Genomic DNA, 20,035 nt, shown 5'->3' on the forward strand with positions numbered 1-20,035 from the left:
TTGTGTGACATTCCTGAGAGACTAAGGCACACACACACACACAGTTGAAGTTTAGAGCAGAAAATGTGTGTTTTATAGCATAGTCTCGTCAATGCCTAAAAAGGCTATCTAGAGAGAGAGAGAGAGAGACTGTGTGTGTTAAAGTGCAGTGTGTGTGTGTGTGTGTGTGTGTGTGTGTGTGTGTGTGTGTGTGTACAGTGTAGAGGACATGTGTAGTAATTCTGAATGATTCAGACAGGATTAGTGAGGTGTATATATCACAGAGATGGGCGTGTCCTCACCATGTACACTACACACACCTCATTTTAATATACACTGAGCTCTCACTTTAGGGGGTGTGAGAACTGATGATATTAAGTGTTTGGGGCGAAGTCAAAGGTTCTTCAAAACCACAAGTTTTGCTCTCATTATACACACACATTAGATAACAGTTTGTTTCTCATTCTGGTTGAAACACACAACTGTTCTACAGGTTCTGAAGGTTCTACAGGTTCTGTTTATCAGAACCACCTCAGTGGAGAAATACTTAAAGGTTTAAAGGGTTATTTGGCAGCAAACCCTGAAGCTCCAATCCATAACACTCTACATTCCAGAGCACCATGTGAAAAGTACTAGACGCACACACACACACACACACACACACACACACACACACACACACACACACACACAGAGACAAGAGTCTTAGTGGGAACATATCAGCACGCTCCCTATTATGGAGTGCACTGTTATCTGTGTGTGTGTGTTTGTGTGTGTGCATATGTGTGTGAGTTGTTTGTGTGTGTGTGTTTGTGTGGGAATGTGTGTGTGTGTGCGTGCGTGTGTGTGTGTGTGTCTGTGTGTGTGTGTGTGTACTGCTACACTTAACAAATCACATGCTAATCATTTTATGCAAGTTTTTCAAACCAAAACACACACACACACACACACACACACACACACACACACACACACACACACACACACACACACACACACAGACACACACACACACACACACACACCTAATTCTGACTGGAATGCTTCAAACTTATTGCTAAGAGCAACAACTCCAACCACTTCATGAATTCCTCACACGACACACTCCAGTATCCATGTGTGTGTGTGTGTGTGTGTGTGTGTGTGTGTGTGTTATAGTTAATGGTTCTGTAGTGTGTTATGTTCATCACATTTCAAAATAAAACAATTCTATTTGCACCAATCAGGTGAGATGATCCTTTTACATATTCCTAAGAGGAATAAGAGGCAGGGTTTAGAGAGAAGGGGTGGGGTCAAGAGTGTGTGGGTGTGTGGGCAGAGTTACACAGAAGAGTGGCCTGATTAGTACCCTAATTTTTAGGGGTTAGGGGTCAGGGCAGTAATGTAGGGGGTGTGTGTGTGTGTTTAATATATTAAAGGATTAAAACAAGGTCCCCGCAGTGTGACATGGTTTACACTCTCAGTCCCGCTCCGTCTCACATTCATTCTGAGTGAAGTTTCCACTTCCTGAGTTCTCACACTTCCTGTTATTCAGGTCGGTCATGTAAGCTTTCCTACAAGAGCTCTCCTGACTGAGGAGATTAGAACGAAGCCACAGGCAAGACACACACACACACACACACACACACACACACACACACACACACACACACACACACACACACTCACTCTTGTGTGATGTCATTCTGATTTCTGATTGGAATGCTTTATGTTATCACTAACAGCAACAACTCCAACTCCTTCATGGATTCCTCACATACACTCCGATAACCATGTAGTGTGTGTGCATGTGTATGTGTGTGTGTGTGTGTGTGTGTGTGTGTGTGTGTGTGATACTGTGGTCCAGCTGCCTCGATCAACCCTCCCCATCCCCCCCCCCCCTTTCAGTGGAAACTCTGAGTTCTGCTAGGTTTGAATTCCTTCACCCTGTCTTCCACGATGTCTTTCTCTCTCTCTCTCTGTCTGTCTCTCTTTCTCACTATTTATTTATTTATTTAAGTTGATATTTAAAATAGCTAAAATATTTATTTGATGTGAAAATGGTGGACACATCATGAATGGTTAAAATAAAAGACTTTCAAAGTCTCTCTCTCTCTCTCTCTCTCTCTCTCTCTCTCTCTCTCTCTCTCTCTCTCTCTCTCTCTCTCTCAGTCCCAGAAATCTTAACCTTTGGCAGATGCTTCTCTCCACAGTTGCTTTAATGTATAAACAGCTGAAGGCAGAATGATTAAAAGTTTAGAGATTAGCTCTGTAGTGTTTGAGTGCCTCAGTGACTCGGTCTTTGACTAAAACAATGCATTTCAAAATAACGTAAGTTCACAAACAATAAAAATCAGTTTTAAGATTTTGTGAAAGGAATGAAGGCACATGAAAGGTAAATTCATAGCAGGTAATGAGTTTCGGGTGTTGGTTTGTCGTTTGTGGGTGTGGCCCATCCAGCTAATTTTTTAGTTCCAGTGAGAAACAATAGTAGCTGTACAGTCCGTACAGGATTTCGTGGAGTTTTTTTGTGATTGTTGTGATGCAACTTGCAGAGTTTTTTGTGATTTTTTTTTTTTTGCAGAAAACTACTTGAATTAGCGAAATTGCAATTGCAGGAAATTGTTTTGCACGCTCTTTCACAGTGAAGTTTGTTGGTAAATGGTTTTATCTGTACTCATGTTCGACACGTGAATTGAAAACGGCTTTGGCTGAAAGCGCGTGGTGATGACGTCACATGATGAGTCTCTCAGTAATTTTAAAAATTGTAAACTCCTCTGACTGTTGCAGAGTTTGCTTGATTTTGTGTTAATTTCTGCTACAGACACTCACCAGAGACACCAAGGATTTCTGGTACTTCCTTCCAATCTTCGTGTCGCTTTGTCACTTGCTGCTGTGACCCGAGGACGTTTTATCTACTGCATTTTACATCATTTCTCTGTCGTCACTTCACACTGTTATTAAATTCCTGGTCTGCTTTGGTATTCACCCAGGGAGTTATATGAGATGGTGTTTGTGTGTGTGTGTGTGTGTGTGTGTGTGTGTGTGTGTGTGTGTGTGTTCATATTTGTTGTAAAACATGACGAGTGTGTGTGTTTGTTTTTTGCAGGACAAGAATGAGATCCCCTCCAGTGTGTTCATGAAGGATTCGATTCATGATGCTGAAAACAAATCCCTCTCTCCTGATGCTAACCGCACACAGGAAGAAACGGAGCTTCACACCGTCCAACTTTCCTCAGATGAGGATCTTGATGAAGAGGAGGATGAGGATGAGATTTTGGAGGTGATGGAACCTCTAAAGAAATCTCGCGCTGAGAAGATGAAACGTTCCAGTCTGAAGAAGGTGGACAGTCTGAAGAAGGCCTTCTCCCGTGAGAACTTTGAGAAGAAGATGAACAAGATTGTCTCAGTGGAGAAACGTGAGAAGATAAAGAATAGTCTGAGTCAGAAGAACAAGGATGGTTCGTTTAAAATCTTCCACATCAGGAAGAATCGAGAAGGAGGTGAGAAACATGCTGAGCACGAGACCTTCAGTGAGATCCACACTGACCTCGCTCCAGCTCAGGAGGAGGATGTGGAGCCCGAGGAACTGGCCAAGGAGAAGATGGGAGGGGCTGAGAAAGAGGAAGTGGAGAAGGAGGAGGTGGAAGTGGAAGTGGAAGTGGAGAAAGAGGAAGTGGAAATGGAGAAAGAAGAAGTGGAAGTTGAGAAGGAGGAAGTGGAAATGGAGAAGGAGGGAGTGTCACTGGATGATGGTGCCGAGAACGAGCTGTCAATCACAGAGGGGCTCATGGCTGAGTATGCACTCTCAGCCACTCTGCCACAGGAAACCTCTCACATATACCACAATGCACTGCACAGAGAGGAAGAGGAGGAGGAGGAGCAGAGAGAGAGAGAGGAAGGTGATGAAGGTGAACAGGAGAGCACTGCTGTAGAGAAAAGGTCTTAAAGCTGGTTCATTCTGCTCCTACTGCTGACCTTGGTGAAGATAAATAGGAAATGATTATGTTTTGATGAAAAGCGAGCATCTCCAGAGTGAGCTGAGAGCTCAATAAGTCTACATTTTTTATTGGAATTAATATAAAGAGGAAAAACCATGTAAGTGTAAACAGTGTTTATCAGAAACGCCTCTGCTGATGTCTCTAAAATCCAAAATTTTAATATTTCGAGTGTATAATGTAAACTTTTATTTAAAAGTTTACTGAAACACTGTCTATACACCACATACTGTCTTTAGGTGTGAATTGAACGTCTTTAAAAAAAAGTACACTACAATATTTGAACACTACTGTTTAACGTCTTTAATCTCTGATCTTTATTTGTGTGACTCTCTAAACTTTACTGAAATATTAGTGAAGTACTAAACCTTAATCTTTATTTTCACTCTTAAAGCTATTATTGAAATAACCGATGCTGCCAAAGAACGTGATGATGATGAATAACTCATAACCGTCTTCACTTGCCTTGTTGCCTGTGCACCTCTTTCTGTATTGTGCTACAATAAAGAAATAAAGATTCTGAACTCTCAGACTGTGTTTATGATTGTTATTTCTGAACTTTGGAGCAGACGGTGTGCAGATTTCTGCTGGTTGTTGTATTTAGAAAGTCAGCAGCTACACCACATGAACATTTCACATAGAGAACCAAGCAGAACTCTAGTTTTTGGAAACTAATGCCAGCTTTACGTGGTACAATATTCAGCCAAATTTTGCTCTCACAGGGAAAAATGTCACATCGTAAAAGAATGGTAGTGAGTTGAGATCAGCATCTTAGAACGTCACATAACATATTTATTGCCACTGCAACCAAAGACAGTCAAATTTCAGTCAAATTAAAGTCTCAGAGTGAGAGCACTGCTATTGTGCTCGTCTAAAATTCACCAACAGGATGACGACAAACTCAAGACACAGCTACAGATACAGTAGTGACGATGGAGGAACGTAAACGAAACATCCTAATGGACAGAAAAATCTCCTCTAAGCTCTCTGTGAAGAATGTGTGTGTTTATTTTCTGCACCAGGTAATTTCCGGATCATAATGGATGACATGAGCCGAATGTAGTGATGTCTTTAACCTCAGGTCCATCGTTAGCGGAGCTTCATCGTATAATCTGACACAGAGACACACGCTATCACACAGTCTGTTATAGAATATTCAGCCCTGAGTTTATTGGGGTATACAGACTAAAACAGGGTTCAGAATTATTGAAGGAACCATTACAGAACCGTTTTGTTTGTAAGCGTGTACTGTAGGTTCTCATTAACGCTGCTGTTCGTCATTTAGCGCCTCCCAGTGGTCTGTTCGCTTCACTGTAGTTTTTTCTCTTTATCTGAACGACAACATGGCGGGCACGAAAAAAAAAAACATTTTAAATACCACATTAGAAAAAAAAGGCGGTAAAATAATGTTGTTGTGTTGTTACGGTCGGTGTTAGATAAAAGTAAAGTTCGTCAGTAAATTTAAAAGTGATTTGTTTTGTCCTTCAGATATTGAAAGCTTGGAAGCTGCGCTGTTTACTGACTCTGAATATCACTCGATTTCGCGTTAGACGCAGGTTGCGTTTAATCGCCTACTTTCTGATATATATTTTTATATATAACAAGGTAATCAGAGCTTTTCTTCGTGCTGTCACGGTGGCCGAGAGGTTAAGGCGTTGGACTCGAAATCCAATGGGGTTTCCCCGCACAGGTTCGAATCCTGTTCGTGACGATCCACTTTTAACTTCCACTAAAGAGTCAGATATAAAATTTAAACACCTCATTTAATAGTTTAGTGCAAATGATTCTGGGTTCAAACAGAAGGAATATATCCTATTCCACATTTGTATGTACAGATATACAGTAAAGTGTATTTTAAAATGCTCCTAATGTGCTGTGTGTAAAATGTTCATGCAGTAAAGCTGCTGAGTTTCTACACACATCAGTCAGCAGAAATTTGCACACTGTCAGCTCCAAAGTTCAGGAATAACTATCATAAATACAGTCTGCAAGAATTTTTATTCCTTTATTGTACAGGGTGTCCCAAAAGTCTCCATGTAGAGAGAGAAATTAACACTTTTTAGCAAAATGTCTTCCAAAATTGATCTTGCTTATATACATTCTATATTATAGAGGACTATGTTTGCTATCATCACGTCAGTTGTTCCTTCGTCAGTGGATGTTGGTGGACATCCACTTCTATATATGTGTATATGTGTGTGTATATTTATATAACTTTTCAGATAGCCTTTAAAAATCTTTGACAAAAGAAGAACGTATTGAAGTCATTCTCATAGCTGCATCGGGAAGCTGTTGCAATATAAGAGCTTTGAGACATAGCAATATAATATTTCTAATATTAATTTGTAAAATGAATGAAACAAAATAGGAGACTGGGATTTTCTCTCGTGACCCCATTTGTAAATCAAGCAAAGGGGTCATGACCCCTAGATTGGCAGCCCCTAGTGTACCACTGATGAGTATTTTCTTATTTCATCAAAAAATTCAACAAGACTGACATCACAGCTCACCTAACCTGCCGTCAGACCCCAAACCGCTAACAAAATAATCAGCAGTGATGTGAGTACTGTACATTTTGTAGCACAGCGCCCCCCTCTGTCACTCTCAAACTAATACACTCTATATTGTATAAATATATGGTTTCACTTTCATTTTGCTTACATGTGACGTTGCCATTTACTTAAAGTAAACCTCGACATGTATCATTTGGGATTTAATTAATTAACACAAAAATATTCCTACACAAATTGTTACTATTACTATATTGATCTGTGTTACTCTTTCACATGAGTAAGTCTCTCTCTCTTTCACAAGTCTTTCTCTCTCTCTCTCTCTCTCTCTCTCTCTCTCTCTCTCTCTAATAAAAAGAATAATTGAGTCATATTAAATTTAAACTTTACATTAATGGACTTTAATTAATTGTACTATTTCCTTTATGATAATTTTATTATCATTTTGTGTCATAGTAGATCTTTTATTACTTTTATTAATTTTATTACTAGGCCACATTTATGTAATGAATAATGAAATGTCTTTTTTTTTAAACCCTTACAATCACCACACCAATATATTATTTATTGTATGAAGGTAAGTACATTCTGATCTTCAAAATATTCAGAATGAACATGAAATAGAGGATTTCCCCAACACACACAAAAACATACCTAACCAACAGCCAACAAAAAATACCTCACCAACAACACGCCTACATTATTATTTGTTTAAAAGAATAGTAGACGTTATTGAACATTTTAAAGCCTTAAGACTGCACTTCTTCAGTTCTGTGTGATTTACACTTCTGTAATGAGAATGCCGTAAGGACGGATTGAACTCTCCACAATCTCTTTCTCTTGCGCTGCTGTGCTTTCGCTAGGAACCTCAATGAGCCAGAAGTTTTTATCTTTGATAATCTTCCGTTTTGTTGGATTAACTCGGTTCTGCATGATGACTTTGTAGGTTTTCCTGGTTTTCTTGGATGTGAATTTCTTGGTCATTGCATAACTATCTGCAATTGTAATGTCAGGAGTTGAATAAACTCCACGCCCGTATGCCTCACGTGGACCAGCTTTGTAATGTGTGCTTGCGACTCCTTTAGCGCCTTCGATGCTTGTGCCGTGGAAGGAAACGGGCCACTCACCGGCTTCAGAATAACTCCTCCAGTGTACAGAGCCGAGCCATGCGTTTCCGTCTGGGTATTTATCCTTCACCTTCAGAGCGAAGCGGTACCACCCGACCGGCCGCTTGTACGGCTCACCTCCACGAGAGCACGCTGAGGAATCGCTCATCTCTCGGAAATCATAATCATATTGTGGGTCTAAAAAGCTGTCCAAGTCCACAAACAGCTCGTTCCGTAAATCCGAAATCTCACTGTCGCCGGTCTGGTCATCGCCTAGAAACAAAGAGCTCATCCACGCAGACAGTGAGCTCAGTGAGGAATTTAATAATGCTGGCTGAAGTAGAACTGTATAAAGTAAATTTTCAGTAGTGAGATCCGCAACACTCACATGGCTCTGTTTCCGTTCAGTGTAAGGTCTCACTTTACGGTCAGTGAGAGCAGAGAGAGCCTCCAACACAATATCTCTGTCCATCCCCGGCATGATGAACTTCTGATTTGAGGCCTGATAGTTTCTGAAGAGCTGAGATCACACTGAACACTTGTGAAATCTAAGCGTCTACAGCTCTGTGCTCAGATGTTTAAGTAAATGGGAGTGGCTTACAGCGTGCCAGAAACATTTCTGAAATGTGAATATCACATGATATGTGAATACCAGCAGGTCTTTATTCTAAGCTGTATCTTATTACTGCCAGTCTACCTATTTGCGTCTGTTTGCGCTCTCAGTGTCTCCTGTAACCAGCAAGAGAGAGTGAAAGAGAAAGAAAGAGAGAGAGAGAGAGCATGTGATATACTGTAGCTGGCAGAGCTTGCGAGACATGCATGCACACACGCACACACACACACACCACCGCAGAGTGTGAACGTGAACGTGAACTTGACTGAGCGAAAGCTAGTGAATAAATCCGAGTCATCTAAAATTCCGCCAGTCTCTAGAGTCTTCCTCCACAATCTCACACACCAGGGGCTACAGTGAATTATGTAAGGAATAATGAACTATTAAATATAAGGAACGATGTAAGGAATAACACACTCCAGGTTTGCGGTTATATGAAAATAATGCTTCCTCATTCCTGCTCCTTACTGTCATTAGTGCCCCCACTGCCACACTGTGCTCTCTCTCTCTCTCTCTCTCTCCCCGCTTCGCTCTCACAGGTCACTAAACCGTAATTCAACGTGCTGACGTGCTGCACAGGGATTGGAGAGGAGAAGATTGTGCGTTTTTTAAAAAGGAGGAAGAACGCTATGTCGGCAGGAATGTGGATGTGTGGTGTGTCTGTGATTGCGTGCGTACGATTGATAAGCGAATGTTTTTCCTGGTGTTTGCGTGAAATTATTACATTAAACCTCTCACACACTTTTCACGCACTTCTGAAGGGTTTGGTGAGATTTACTGTACATGGTCGAATACTGGGGGGCTCAATTAGTTCACTGATGGAGTTCATTCACCAGAGACCCACTACAGGATGAGAGATGAGAGATTCTCTCAGAAAGGAGAGTGTTTTCTCAGACTTTCATAGAATTTTTATTTTAGTAATTAGTGAACTGATAATTAGTAGCACACAAGACTGAAGGAAAGCACCAGTGATATAACAGATATCTCTCTCTCTGTGGTTAGCTGTAATTTACATGACTGTTTAAACCCATTTACCTTCATTCTGGTATCAGCTTTTAACTCATATCTGTTTGCAGTGAGATTTTTTTATTCATAAGACCTCATATATTATAAAATACTGCTAGAGGCCTATAAAGCACCGAATGGTCTCGTGCCACAGTACCTTAGTGAACTTTTGGTCTTTTATGATACACCACGTCTGCTTTGATCAAAAGGTGCAGCCTATTTGTTGGTACCATGAATAGTGAAGGCTACAGTAGGGGGAAGAGCTTTCTCTTACAGGCCCCACAGTTATGGAACAGCCTTCCAATTAGTGTTGGGGATTCAGACACAGTCTCAGTTTTTAAGTCACACCTTTCACACCTTCACCCAGGTTTGTTGATGGAGAGGTACTCCTGAGATGCCAGTGATCCTGACCCCTTCTGCTTTCCAGAACTGCCTGATCCATCCTCATGCCCTACTTTTGGTTCAGTTCTCATCAACTGAAAATCACATGCTGCTGCTGAGGATGGCCTCACATGGTGCAGCCTAAAGATCATTGAGATTACTGAGGATGGTACCACTTAAAAAACATAAGATGGCTTTGGACCTTAATTCATTTGAACGGTTATGCTATGATAGCTTTAGGACTTTAATTGCCACAAACAGTTTTGCACTCAAGTCTCCATCAGTGAACAGTGGAGAAGTACAACAAAACAGACTTCATGTAAAAACTGTAATGAATTTTCCTGGTTACAAAACTGAACTATTTGACCATGTAGTATTAGCACATTTATAGAAGGAATTAATTTATATTCACACTACCTGGTGTCACCCAGATGAGGATGGGTTCCTATTTGAGTCTGGTTCCTCTCCAGGTTTCTTAGTCATATCATCTCAGGGAGTTTTTCCTCACAACCATCACCTCTGGCTTGCACATTAGGAATAAATTCCTATATACTGAATGTACATATTTCTGTAAAGCTGCTTTGAGAAAATGCCCATTGTTAAAAGCGCTACACAAATAAAACTGAATTGAATTGAATGTTTCTTCCACATTCAGTTCTCTCTCAGCGTAGAACAAGTCGAACTCCATGCCAGTGGTGCTGATTGTGACACCTCCAACGCCGATAAGTCTATTAATTCATCTTACCAATGTTTGTTTCCGTCAAATACAAATATACTCAAATATACTTCTAACAGGAAGGAAGCTATCACAAATCTCAGACATTTGACCTAGCTGTGACCTTGACACTGTTTGGATCAATTCCTAAATTTAATCAGTTTAATCTTCAGGTTAAAATGATAATTCCATATTGTCACGTATTAGGAAGCTCTGGACTCCACTTCCCATCAGCCACTGCACTGCACTACATGTCACATGACCACCTGCACCTGATTCACGTTTTGGTTAATGAGCACTCATGGGTATATATAGTCCTTGTCTGCACTATTAGCTTGTCTTTCGTTGTCTTAGACTCCCGTTGTTCATGTCTTGATGTTTGTTCCTTGCCACAGTGTGTTTAGTCAAGTTTTCATAGTGTCTTTGTTTCATAGTATGTTTGGTTAAATAAATGTCCTTATCTGCATCTGCATCTGCTTCTGGCTCAACCATCCGAACCGTGACAGAACGAAAGACCAACAATCAGAAGCAGCAGATTGCCTCCACGATGGAAGCAGCAGGAGAACGGAGGGGACGCAGAACCTGGAGGTCGACGCCAACCGTCCCCGCTATAGACTCCGTCCACTTCCCACAATGGACATTTATGGAGCTTCCGGACCCATTTGACGGATTTTTCGGTGCCCCAGAGTATTTCCTGGTGGACTGTCAATACTATTTCGCCAGCCTGTTAGACCCTAAGCCAGAGGAGAAGCAATGGCTCCGATTTATGTGGTCCCGGTTCTTTGGACCGGCCCGTCAATGGGTGCAGCTCAAACTAGAGAAGCACTGTAGGAACCTGGACGGTGTAGAACAGTTTGTGGGGGATTTCATGTCGCGATTCGGGAGCCCGGAGGCGAAGGAGGAGCTAGAACAACTTCTCAGGGGTGTGAGTCTGGAAGGTGAACCTGCCCTGCCGTTTACCCACTACTACAGGCAACGTCATACAGAGCTCAACCCTGAGATCCAAGCCAAGTCCCAGTCAAGTCTCATGTCCCTGAAGTCCAAGTCCCAGTCAAGTCTGAAGTCCCTAAGGTCCAAGTCGAGTCTCACGTCCCTGAGATCCAAGTCGAGTCTCACGTCCCTGAGCTCCAGGTCGAGTCTCACGTCCCTGAGCTCCAGGTCGAGTCTCACGTCCCTGAGCTCCAGGTCGAGTCTCACGTCCCTGAGCTCCAGGTCCAGCCTCCAGTCCCTGAGCTCCAGGTCCAGCCTCCAGTCCCTGAGCTCCAGGTCCAGCCTCCAGTCCCTGAGCTCCAGGTCCAGCCTCCAGTCCCTGAGCTCCAGGTCCAGCCTCCAGTCCCTGAGCTCCAGGTCCAGCCTCCAGTCCCTGAGCTCCAGGTCCAGCCTCCAGTCCCTGAGCTCCAGGTCCAGCCTCCAGTCCCTGAGCTCCAGGTCCAGCCTCCAGTCCCTGAGCTCCAGGTCCAGCCTCCAGTCCCTGAGCTCCAGGTCCAGCCTCCAGTCCCTGAGCTCCAGGTCCAGCCTCCAGTCCCTGAGCTCCAGGTCCAGCCTCCAGTCCCTGAGCTCCAGGTCCAGCCTCCAGTCCCTGAGCTCCAGGTCCAGCCTCCAGTCCCTGAGCTCCAGGTCCAGCCTCCAGTCCCTGAGCTCCAGGTCCAGCCTCCAGTCCCTGAGCTCCAGGTCCAGCCTCCAGTCCCTGAGCTCCAGGTCCAGCCTCCAGTCCCTGAGCTCCAGGTCCAGCCTCCAGTCCCTGAGCTCCAGGTCCAGCCTCCAGTCCCTGAGCTCCAGGTCCAGCCTCCAGTCCCTGAGCTCCAGGTCCAGCCTCCAGTCCCTGAGCTCCAGGTCCAGCCTCCAGTCCCTGAGCTCCAGGTCCAGCCTCCAGTCCCTGAGCTCCAGGTCCAGCCTCCAGTCCCTGAGCTCCAGGTCCAGCCTCCAGTCCCTGAGCTCCAGGTCCAGCCTCCAGTCCCTGAGCTCCAGGTCCAGCCTCCAGTCCCTGAGCTCCAGGTCCAGCCTCCAGTCCCTGAGCTCCCGTTCAAGGCTGCTGACACGCACAGCCAGGTCCTGCTCACACCACAGGCTGCTGACACGCACCACCAAGCTCCGCTCACGCCACAGTCCGCCTTGCAACACAGCCAGCAGAGTAACCTGAGCATCTGGGGCTTTCCACTGCAGGGGAGGCACACCTTGCTGCGCAGTCCAGAGGTGAAGTCTGGCCCAGAATTTTTTTTTTGGGGGGGCAATGAGGACAGCAGAGCTCCAGCCTGAGGCCTACGGGGAGGTCTCAGCTGTGGAGCTCTCACCGGAGGTCAACATGGTGACCTCAGAGGGACAGGCTGAGGAGGCTGTCCCGCTGCCCTGCACAGCCGAGGAGGCTGTCCCGCTGCCCTGCACAGCCGAGGAGGCTGTCCCGCTGCCCTGCACAGCCGAGGAGGCTGTCCCGCTGCCCTGCACAGCCGAGGAGGCTGTCCCGCTGCCCTGCACAGCCGAGGAGGCTGTCCCGCTGCCCTGTTCAGCTGCGGACGTCGCCCAGCCTCCCTGTTCAGCTGTGGACGTCGCTCAGCCTTCCTGCTCCATGGCAGATAGTGTTCCCCCCCCTTCTGCGTCGAGGAGACCCACGTTCCTCTCCCTGGCCGCACGGAGACCCACGCTCCTCTCCCTGGCCTTACAGGGGACTTCGCGCTGCCTTCTAGTTCAGCTGGGGACGTTGCTCCGCTTTCAGGCGCCGACGAGGACGTCACCCTGCTTCCCTGCTCTGCGGAGTACAGCGCTCTGTTTCCCCGCGCCGTCGAGGACGTCGATCTGCCTTCCTGCTCCGCCGAGCACAGTGCTCTGTTTCCCGGCTCGGCCGAGGTCGTCGCTCTTCTTTCCTGCTCCGCCGAGGACGTCGCTCTGCCGTCATGCTCCGCCGAGGTCGTCGCTCAGGCTCGCCGTTCAGCTGAGGTCATTGCTCAGCCCGCTTGCTCCATGGCAACTAGCGTTCCCCCCTTCTGCTTCAAGGAGACCCACGCTCCTCTCCCTGGCTGCACGGGGGACTTCTCTCGGCCTTCCAGTTCAGCTGGGGGCATCGCACCGCTTTCATGCTCTGCCGAGGAAATATTTCAGCCTCCCTGTGCCATTGTAGAAGCCGCCCGGCCTCCTGGTTTTGTGGGGGACATTTTCTCCAGGGGGCCAGGACCACCAGATGGAGGACGTATAATTTTGGGCGCTCCAGGAGTAGCACCCTTGGGGGAGGGTTCTGTCACGTATTAGGAAGCTCTGGACTCCACTTCCCATCAGCCACTGCACTACATGTCACATGACCACCTGCACCTGATTCACGTTTTGGTTAATGAGCACTCATGGGTATATATAGTCCTTGTCTGCACTATTAGCTTGTCTTTTGTTGTCTTAGACTCCCGTTCATGTCTCGATGTTTGTTCCTTGCCACAGTGTGTTTAGTCAAGTTTTCATAGTGTCTTTGTTTCATAGTACGTTTGGTTAAATAAATGTCCTTATCTGCATTCTGCATCTGCGTCTGCATCTGCTTCCGGCTCAACCATCCGAACCGTGACACATATAAATACACCACCTGGTGATGGAGGTAATAAAATCAAACTGCATGAGTTTAAAATCATCACTCATTGATATTAAATAGTTTATTTAATCACTGTCTTGCTTAAAATGCTTTTTTTGTTTTTGTTTTTTGCTGTCAGCTCACTCCATTTCACATATACACACACGCACAGTGTGACAACCCGGAAGCGTGCACTATCACACTACTGGCTGTTGAGCACACTGAGCACCGGCGTGAGCAGGGGAAACCGCTGACAGAGTGCTTACAGACCTTAACCTTGGACGTTTTGAAAGGAAAAATGACCCCAACCAGAGGGATGTCAATTGAAACAATGGAAAGGATTATTAAACTCCTTCAAGAAGGAAATCCAACATGCAGTGTAGCAAAAGATGTTGGTTGTTCCCAGCTGTGTCTACAATTTAGTACAAGTATACAAAAAAAAATCTGAAGGTTAACATACGTGTAGACCAAGGAAGCCGGCAAACATCAGGATAGAAAACTCAAAGCAATATGCCTTGAAAATAGAAAATGCACAACAAAAGAAATGAAAAACAAATGGGCAGAAACAGTAGTCAATATTTGTGACAGAACTGTAAGAAATCAGCTGAATGAAATGGGATTTATTTATAGAAAACTGAACGAATACCAGCCCCAACACCTATTCGCTAGATACTTGTTTCCTTGATTCAGCTCGGTATCGAGCTTCCTATGTTGTTTGTTTTGTTTTGCTATAGTCAGTGTGGTAAATTGCACTTATTTTCTGCTAGCTATGAGAGAAAGCAACTCCCCTCTACTCCAAAAAAAAACGTATCCACCGCCACCTCTGCTGTCGAGTATTGGAGTTAATATCTAACACAAACATATACCTCAGTGTTGCCAAGTCTCACGAGACAAATAAGCAACTGCGGCTTCAAAAACAAGCCCAACAGTATTATAGCCTGTTACAGCCTGAATGTAAACAGACTCAATAAATGAGCCTGCTACATATTAAACTGACAGCACTCGGAGCTTGAAAAAAAAAAAGGAAATTATTTCATAAAAAAATCATCAAACAGCAACAAAGCTTATAAGGAGGACGGGCACTATCCACTCATCTTTGATCACCTGTGAGCAGAATATCACTGGACATATGGAAAAGGAGATTACATTTGAACCATAACTACTATTAGTATATGAGTATGAGTTTTTGTTATAACCTTTAATAATTGTGGAAGGGCAAAATACACTATAGCACTGATATTATTGTGAGGCTATGAGTTGTTTGTGAGATTTTTCTAACAAGCACCCATATTCTTAAAAACAAGCCCATTTTTTTTCCAAGCTTCTTCAGAAAAAAAGAAGCCCACTGTCATGCATTACTTGCGGACTTGGCAACTCTGATAAGCATAACTCAAACCATCAGATTGATCCGTGCAGAGGAGCAGTGCCAAAGCACAACCCACATAAAATCTTGCAATTTTATATTTTAAACAAATATGGCAATAGAGAGGCAAAAATTCAGTACTACAGCGATATTGATCTAGAAAATCCTGAGAATGAGCTTTCACTAGGTCTGAAAGTAATATGAGAGGTTTGAGACACAGCAATATATTTCTAATATTAATTTGTAAAATGAATGAAACAAAATAGGAGACTGGGAGTTTCTCTCGTGACCCCATTTGTAAATCAAGCAAAGGGGTCATGACCCCTAGTTTGGCAGCCCCTAGTGTAACACTGATGAGTATTTCTAATTTCATCAAAAAAATCCAACAAGACTGACATCACAGCTCACCTAACCTGCCGTCAGACCCCAATCCGATAACAAAATAATCAGCAGTGATGTAAGTACTGTACATTTTGCTGTAGCACAGCGCCCCCCTCTGTCACTCTCAAAATAATACAATATATTATAAAGAAATAAATAGTTTCACTTTAATTTTGCTTACGTGACATTACTGTTTACTGCAATTAAAACTCAATGTGTATCATTTAGAATTAAAAAAATAACACAAAAATATTCCTACACAAATTGTTACTATGACTATATTGATATGTGTTACTCTTTCACATGAGTAAGTCTCTCTCTCTCTTTCACCAGTCTCCCTCTCCCTCTCTCTCCATCTCTCTCTTTGTGTAATAAAAAGAATAATTGAATCATATTAAATTGACTGTAATCTAATGACTTTAATGAATTCCTAATCCTCCAATTTAACGTACATTAATTTGTTTTAATTACAGTTTACAGTTTGAACATGAACACAGTGTATAAAGACAGTTCACTATAGAGAAAAATCAGAATATTATTAATGTCATAAAATGTTATCATTTAAAATTCAGTTATAAACTGAATATATTAGTAAGTGTATGAAGGTAAGTAAATTCTGATCTTCAAAATATTCAGAATGAACATGAAATAGAGGATTTCCCCAACACACACAAAATCATACCTAACCAACAGCCAACAACCAGCAACATACCTCACCAACAACACGCCTACATTATAATCTGTTTAAAAGAATAGTAGACGTTATTGAATATTTTAAAGCCTTAAGACTGCACTTCTTCAGTTCTGTCTGATTTTAAAAAAAATTGTTTGATCTTTTCCCCTGCATCATGTTGTATCTAATTATTAGTAGGATTGGTGATCATGTTGCTTTTTACCCAAAATTTTATTTAATTTCAACAAAATCAGAACATAGGCTTAACTTTGGAAACCTCCACCAAAAAATAAACACCCAACCTGTTTGCAGTACACAGTCAAACTGGAGAAAAGTTTTAAAATGTTGAATCAGTTATGAGTAACTGAATTATTCACACTTTCCACTTCTTTAATGAGAATGCCGTATGGACGGATTGAACTCTCCACGATCTCCTTCTCCTGCTCCGCTGTGCTGCCCACAGGAACGGGGATGAGCCAGTAATCAGTTTTAACTGTAAGTGTCCGTTTCAGTGGATTTACTCGGTTCTGCATGATGGTTCTGTAGGTTTTCCCAGTTTTCTTGGATTTGAATATCTTGCTCATGGTATAATGTTCTGCAATTGTAATGTCAGGAGTTGAATAAATGCCGCGACCATACGCCTGACCTTGACCTGCTTTGTAATGTGTGCTTGCGATTTCTTTAGCGCCTTCGATGCTCGTGCCGTGGAAGGAAACGGGCCACTCACCGGCTGCAGAGTGACTCCTCCATCCTTTAGGACCAAGCCATGCGTTTCCATCCGGGTATTTATTCCGCACCCTCAGAGCGAAGCGGTACCACCCGACCGGCCGCTTGTACGGCTCACCTCCACGAGAGCACGCTGAGGAATCTGTCAACTTTCGGAAATCATAATCAAAATGTGGATCAAAAAACTCCTCCATGTCCACGAATAGCTCGTTCCGTAATGCAGAGATTTCACTCTCGCTGATTTTTAAACTGTTCAATAACTCATTCACAGTCATCTCCCCATCACCTTTCAATGCCGTTGTTAAAGCAGCTGAAAGAAAATTTTCAACTGTCAGTTTATTGGCAACTTCCTGCGCTTTTCGGTCAGCAAGAGGTTTAACTGTAGCACCGGTGAGAGCGGAGAGAGCCTCCAACACGACTTCTCTGTCCATTCCCGGCATGATGAACTCCTGATTTGATGCCTGACAGGGTCTGAAGATCTGTGTTCACACTGAACTCTCGTGAAATCCAAGAGTCTACAGCTGTGTGCTCAGATATTTAAGCGAATGGGAGTGTCTTACAGCGTGCCAGAAACATTTCTGAAATGTAAATATCACATGATATGGGAATCCCAGCAGATACGTCTAATCAGATGTCTTGATTCACACCTGCATCTTATTACTTCCAGTCAGAGAGAGAGAGAGAGAGAGAGAGAGAGAGAGAGAGAGAGAGAGAGAGAGAGAGAGAGCATTTGATGTACGATAGCTGACAGAGCTTGCGAGACATGTACACACACACACACACACACACACACACACACACATTCACAGGAGTGTAGCTGTACCGGATCACATTTACAGAAACACATGTTACATTAAACTGCTCACACACTGCTCACGCACTTCTGAAGGTCCTGGTGAGATTTACTGTACATGGTCGACTACTGGGGGGGTTCAATTAGTTAACTAATGGAGTTAATCAGACCAAAGCCTCACTACAGAATGAGAGACATTCTCTCAGAAATGAGAGCGTTTTCTTGGACTTTAATAGATTTTTTTTTATCCCTTTATCTCAGATTAAGCAAGAAAACACCATCTACCACTCTACATGCTCACGTTCCTGCTACTGAGTTAGAGACTTAAATCTACTGGAATGTATATGAGCATGCTCTAAATAATCACATCTCTACCATTCAGAGTTTTAAGGCAATGGGTGTGGCTTACAAAAGAATCAGAAACATTTCTGATATGTGATCTGTGCACAGAATAAGGAAGTATTACATATAAGGAACTATGTAAGAAATAATATAATCCAGATTGTGTTTTTAAACAAAAATAATTCTTACTCATTCTTTGCATCTTGCTTTCTACCGTCCCAAAGCAGTTCTCTATTGTGTTAAATGTGTAGATACTCTTTACTCCACATGGTCTTTTCTCCTCAAGAACATCTGTGTTCTCACCTTTAGATCAGCACACACAGTAACCTATAAACTTCAGCTTTCTCATTCTTGAAGTCCATAGGTTGAGCTTGGGACTACTGAGAAGAAATGGCACAGGTCAAAACACCCTAATTTAAACAGTTAATAAATGGGGTACCTCAGGAATCTGTGCATGCTGCTCCTCTTGTTCTCTTGTTAGGGCATCATCCACGCTCACAGCTGACAATCCTCACCTACACCTGACCAGAGAGTACCTCAGTCTTCCAGCTCAGTGTATTCATGACAGAGCTTCATCTCTAATCTAAATCTAATACACCTTCATCACTGAGCACGGCTCATCATTGCTGCTACCATCAACATCCAGCAGGAACATCAGCTAGCTTGTGGTGATCTTTCAATATTTTCAGTGCATTTTCTCTGTATAATATCAGGAAGATAAAACAGCACCTGTACAAGTATGCAGTACAAACCTTCACATGGCATGGCACTGAATCTAGAACGTTCTCACAAAGACAAAAACAAAGACATACTGAGTGTTGTGTAAACCCCATGGTCTGTGAGAGAGTCCTCAGTCTCCATACAGCCGAGTAAATTTACTGCTTTAACACAGTGTTGATTAGCCACATTACTCTATGTAGACCCTGGTGTTGAGGGTCTCAACAGAAACCGTTCCATCCCGGACTTGCAGCTTTCGCTCAATCGTTCAGCCAAGTGGTATCACTTTCTATCTCTCTCTTGCCAGTTATGGGAGTTACTGAAAGCACAAATTGACACAAATAAAGTAGACTGGCGGTAATAACACACAGGTGAGAATCATCACATGTTACCTGCTGGTTCGACCCACCTCCTCTCCATCCACAGATGATGCTCGTGCATGCCCCCACTGCTACACTCTATTATTACTGTCATTAGTGTGTGTTATAAAGGTATGGTTTTTGTGCAGCAACTTTCTCACTGGCCTCGGATCAGTTCTCATACCGCTTCAAGTCGTTAGACAGCTCTGTGTTCAGAGTGTGCATATTTCAATAGGAGTGTTTACATCAACACTAAATGGTGCAAGAAGTCTGTGCTAGTTTCTAGCTACTGCTCATAGCTGGTGGAGTTTGTGACTGTTAGAACATTTTATTTACCATAGGAATTCACCATTGTCCTTATTATCGGTGTGTACATTCCCGCCAGCACTAATGCTAATGATGTGTTCTCTGAACTGTATGGAGCTGGGCTTTTAGCAAACTGCAGAATGCACACCCTGATGGACTGTTTATCGTCGTTGGAGATTTCAATCATGCGAATCAAATCAGTGCTCCCTAAATTCCACAAACCTGTGAACTTTGCAATGAGCAGGGCAAACGCACTGGATCTTGTTTACACAAACATCCCCAGTGCATACTGGGCAGAGCCCTGCCCCCCACCTCGGCTACTTAGACCACATCTCTGTTATGCTAATCCCAGCATACAGACTGCTCGTCAGATTCTACAAACCGGTTTCAAAGCAGGTGAAAAACTGGCCAGCAGGAGCCATCTCTGCTCTTCAGGACTGTTTTGAGCACACTGACTGGCACATATTCAGGGAGGCTGCAACCGACAGCGACTCCACCAACTTGGAGGAATACACGGCAACAGTGAGCAGCTACATCAGCAAGTG

The 20,035-nt window shown here is 43.5% G+C and overlaps 1 protein-coding gene and 1 non-coding gene across 2 annotated transcripts in view; both read left to right on the forward strand.

Annotated features, from left to right (window-relative positions):
• cavin2b (caveolae associated protein 2b) overlaps window positions 1-4,486 on the forward strand; it is a 6,966-nt gene extending 2,480 nt beyond the window's left edge. Inside the window, exon 2 of the mRNA XM_017481012.3 lies at window positions 3,068-4,486. Coding sequence (XP_017336501.1) covers window positions 3,068-3,907 — 840 coding nt within the window. The 3' untranslated portion in view covers window positions 3,908-4,486. The remainder of the gene's footprint in view (window positions 1-3,067) is intronic.
• Window positions 4,487-5,585: 1,099 nt separating this feature from the next.
• Window positions 5,586-5,667, forward strand: trnas-cga (transfer RNA serine (anticodon CGA)). The gene has a single exon. It is a non-coding gene; the product is annotated as a tRNA-Ser (tRNA).
• The last annotated feature ends 14,368 nt before the right edge of the window (window positions 5,668-20,035 follow it).

The sequence above is a fragment of the Ictalurus punctatus genome, chromosome 12 (assembly GCF_001660625.3).
Source record: "Ictalurus punctatus breed USDA103 chromosome 12, Coco_2.0, whole genome shotgun sequence".
In the NCBI taxonomy this organism is placed as follows: Eukaryota; Metazoa; Chordata; class Actinopteri; order Siluriformes; family Ictaluridae; genus Ictalurus; species Ictalurus punctatus.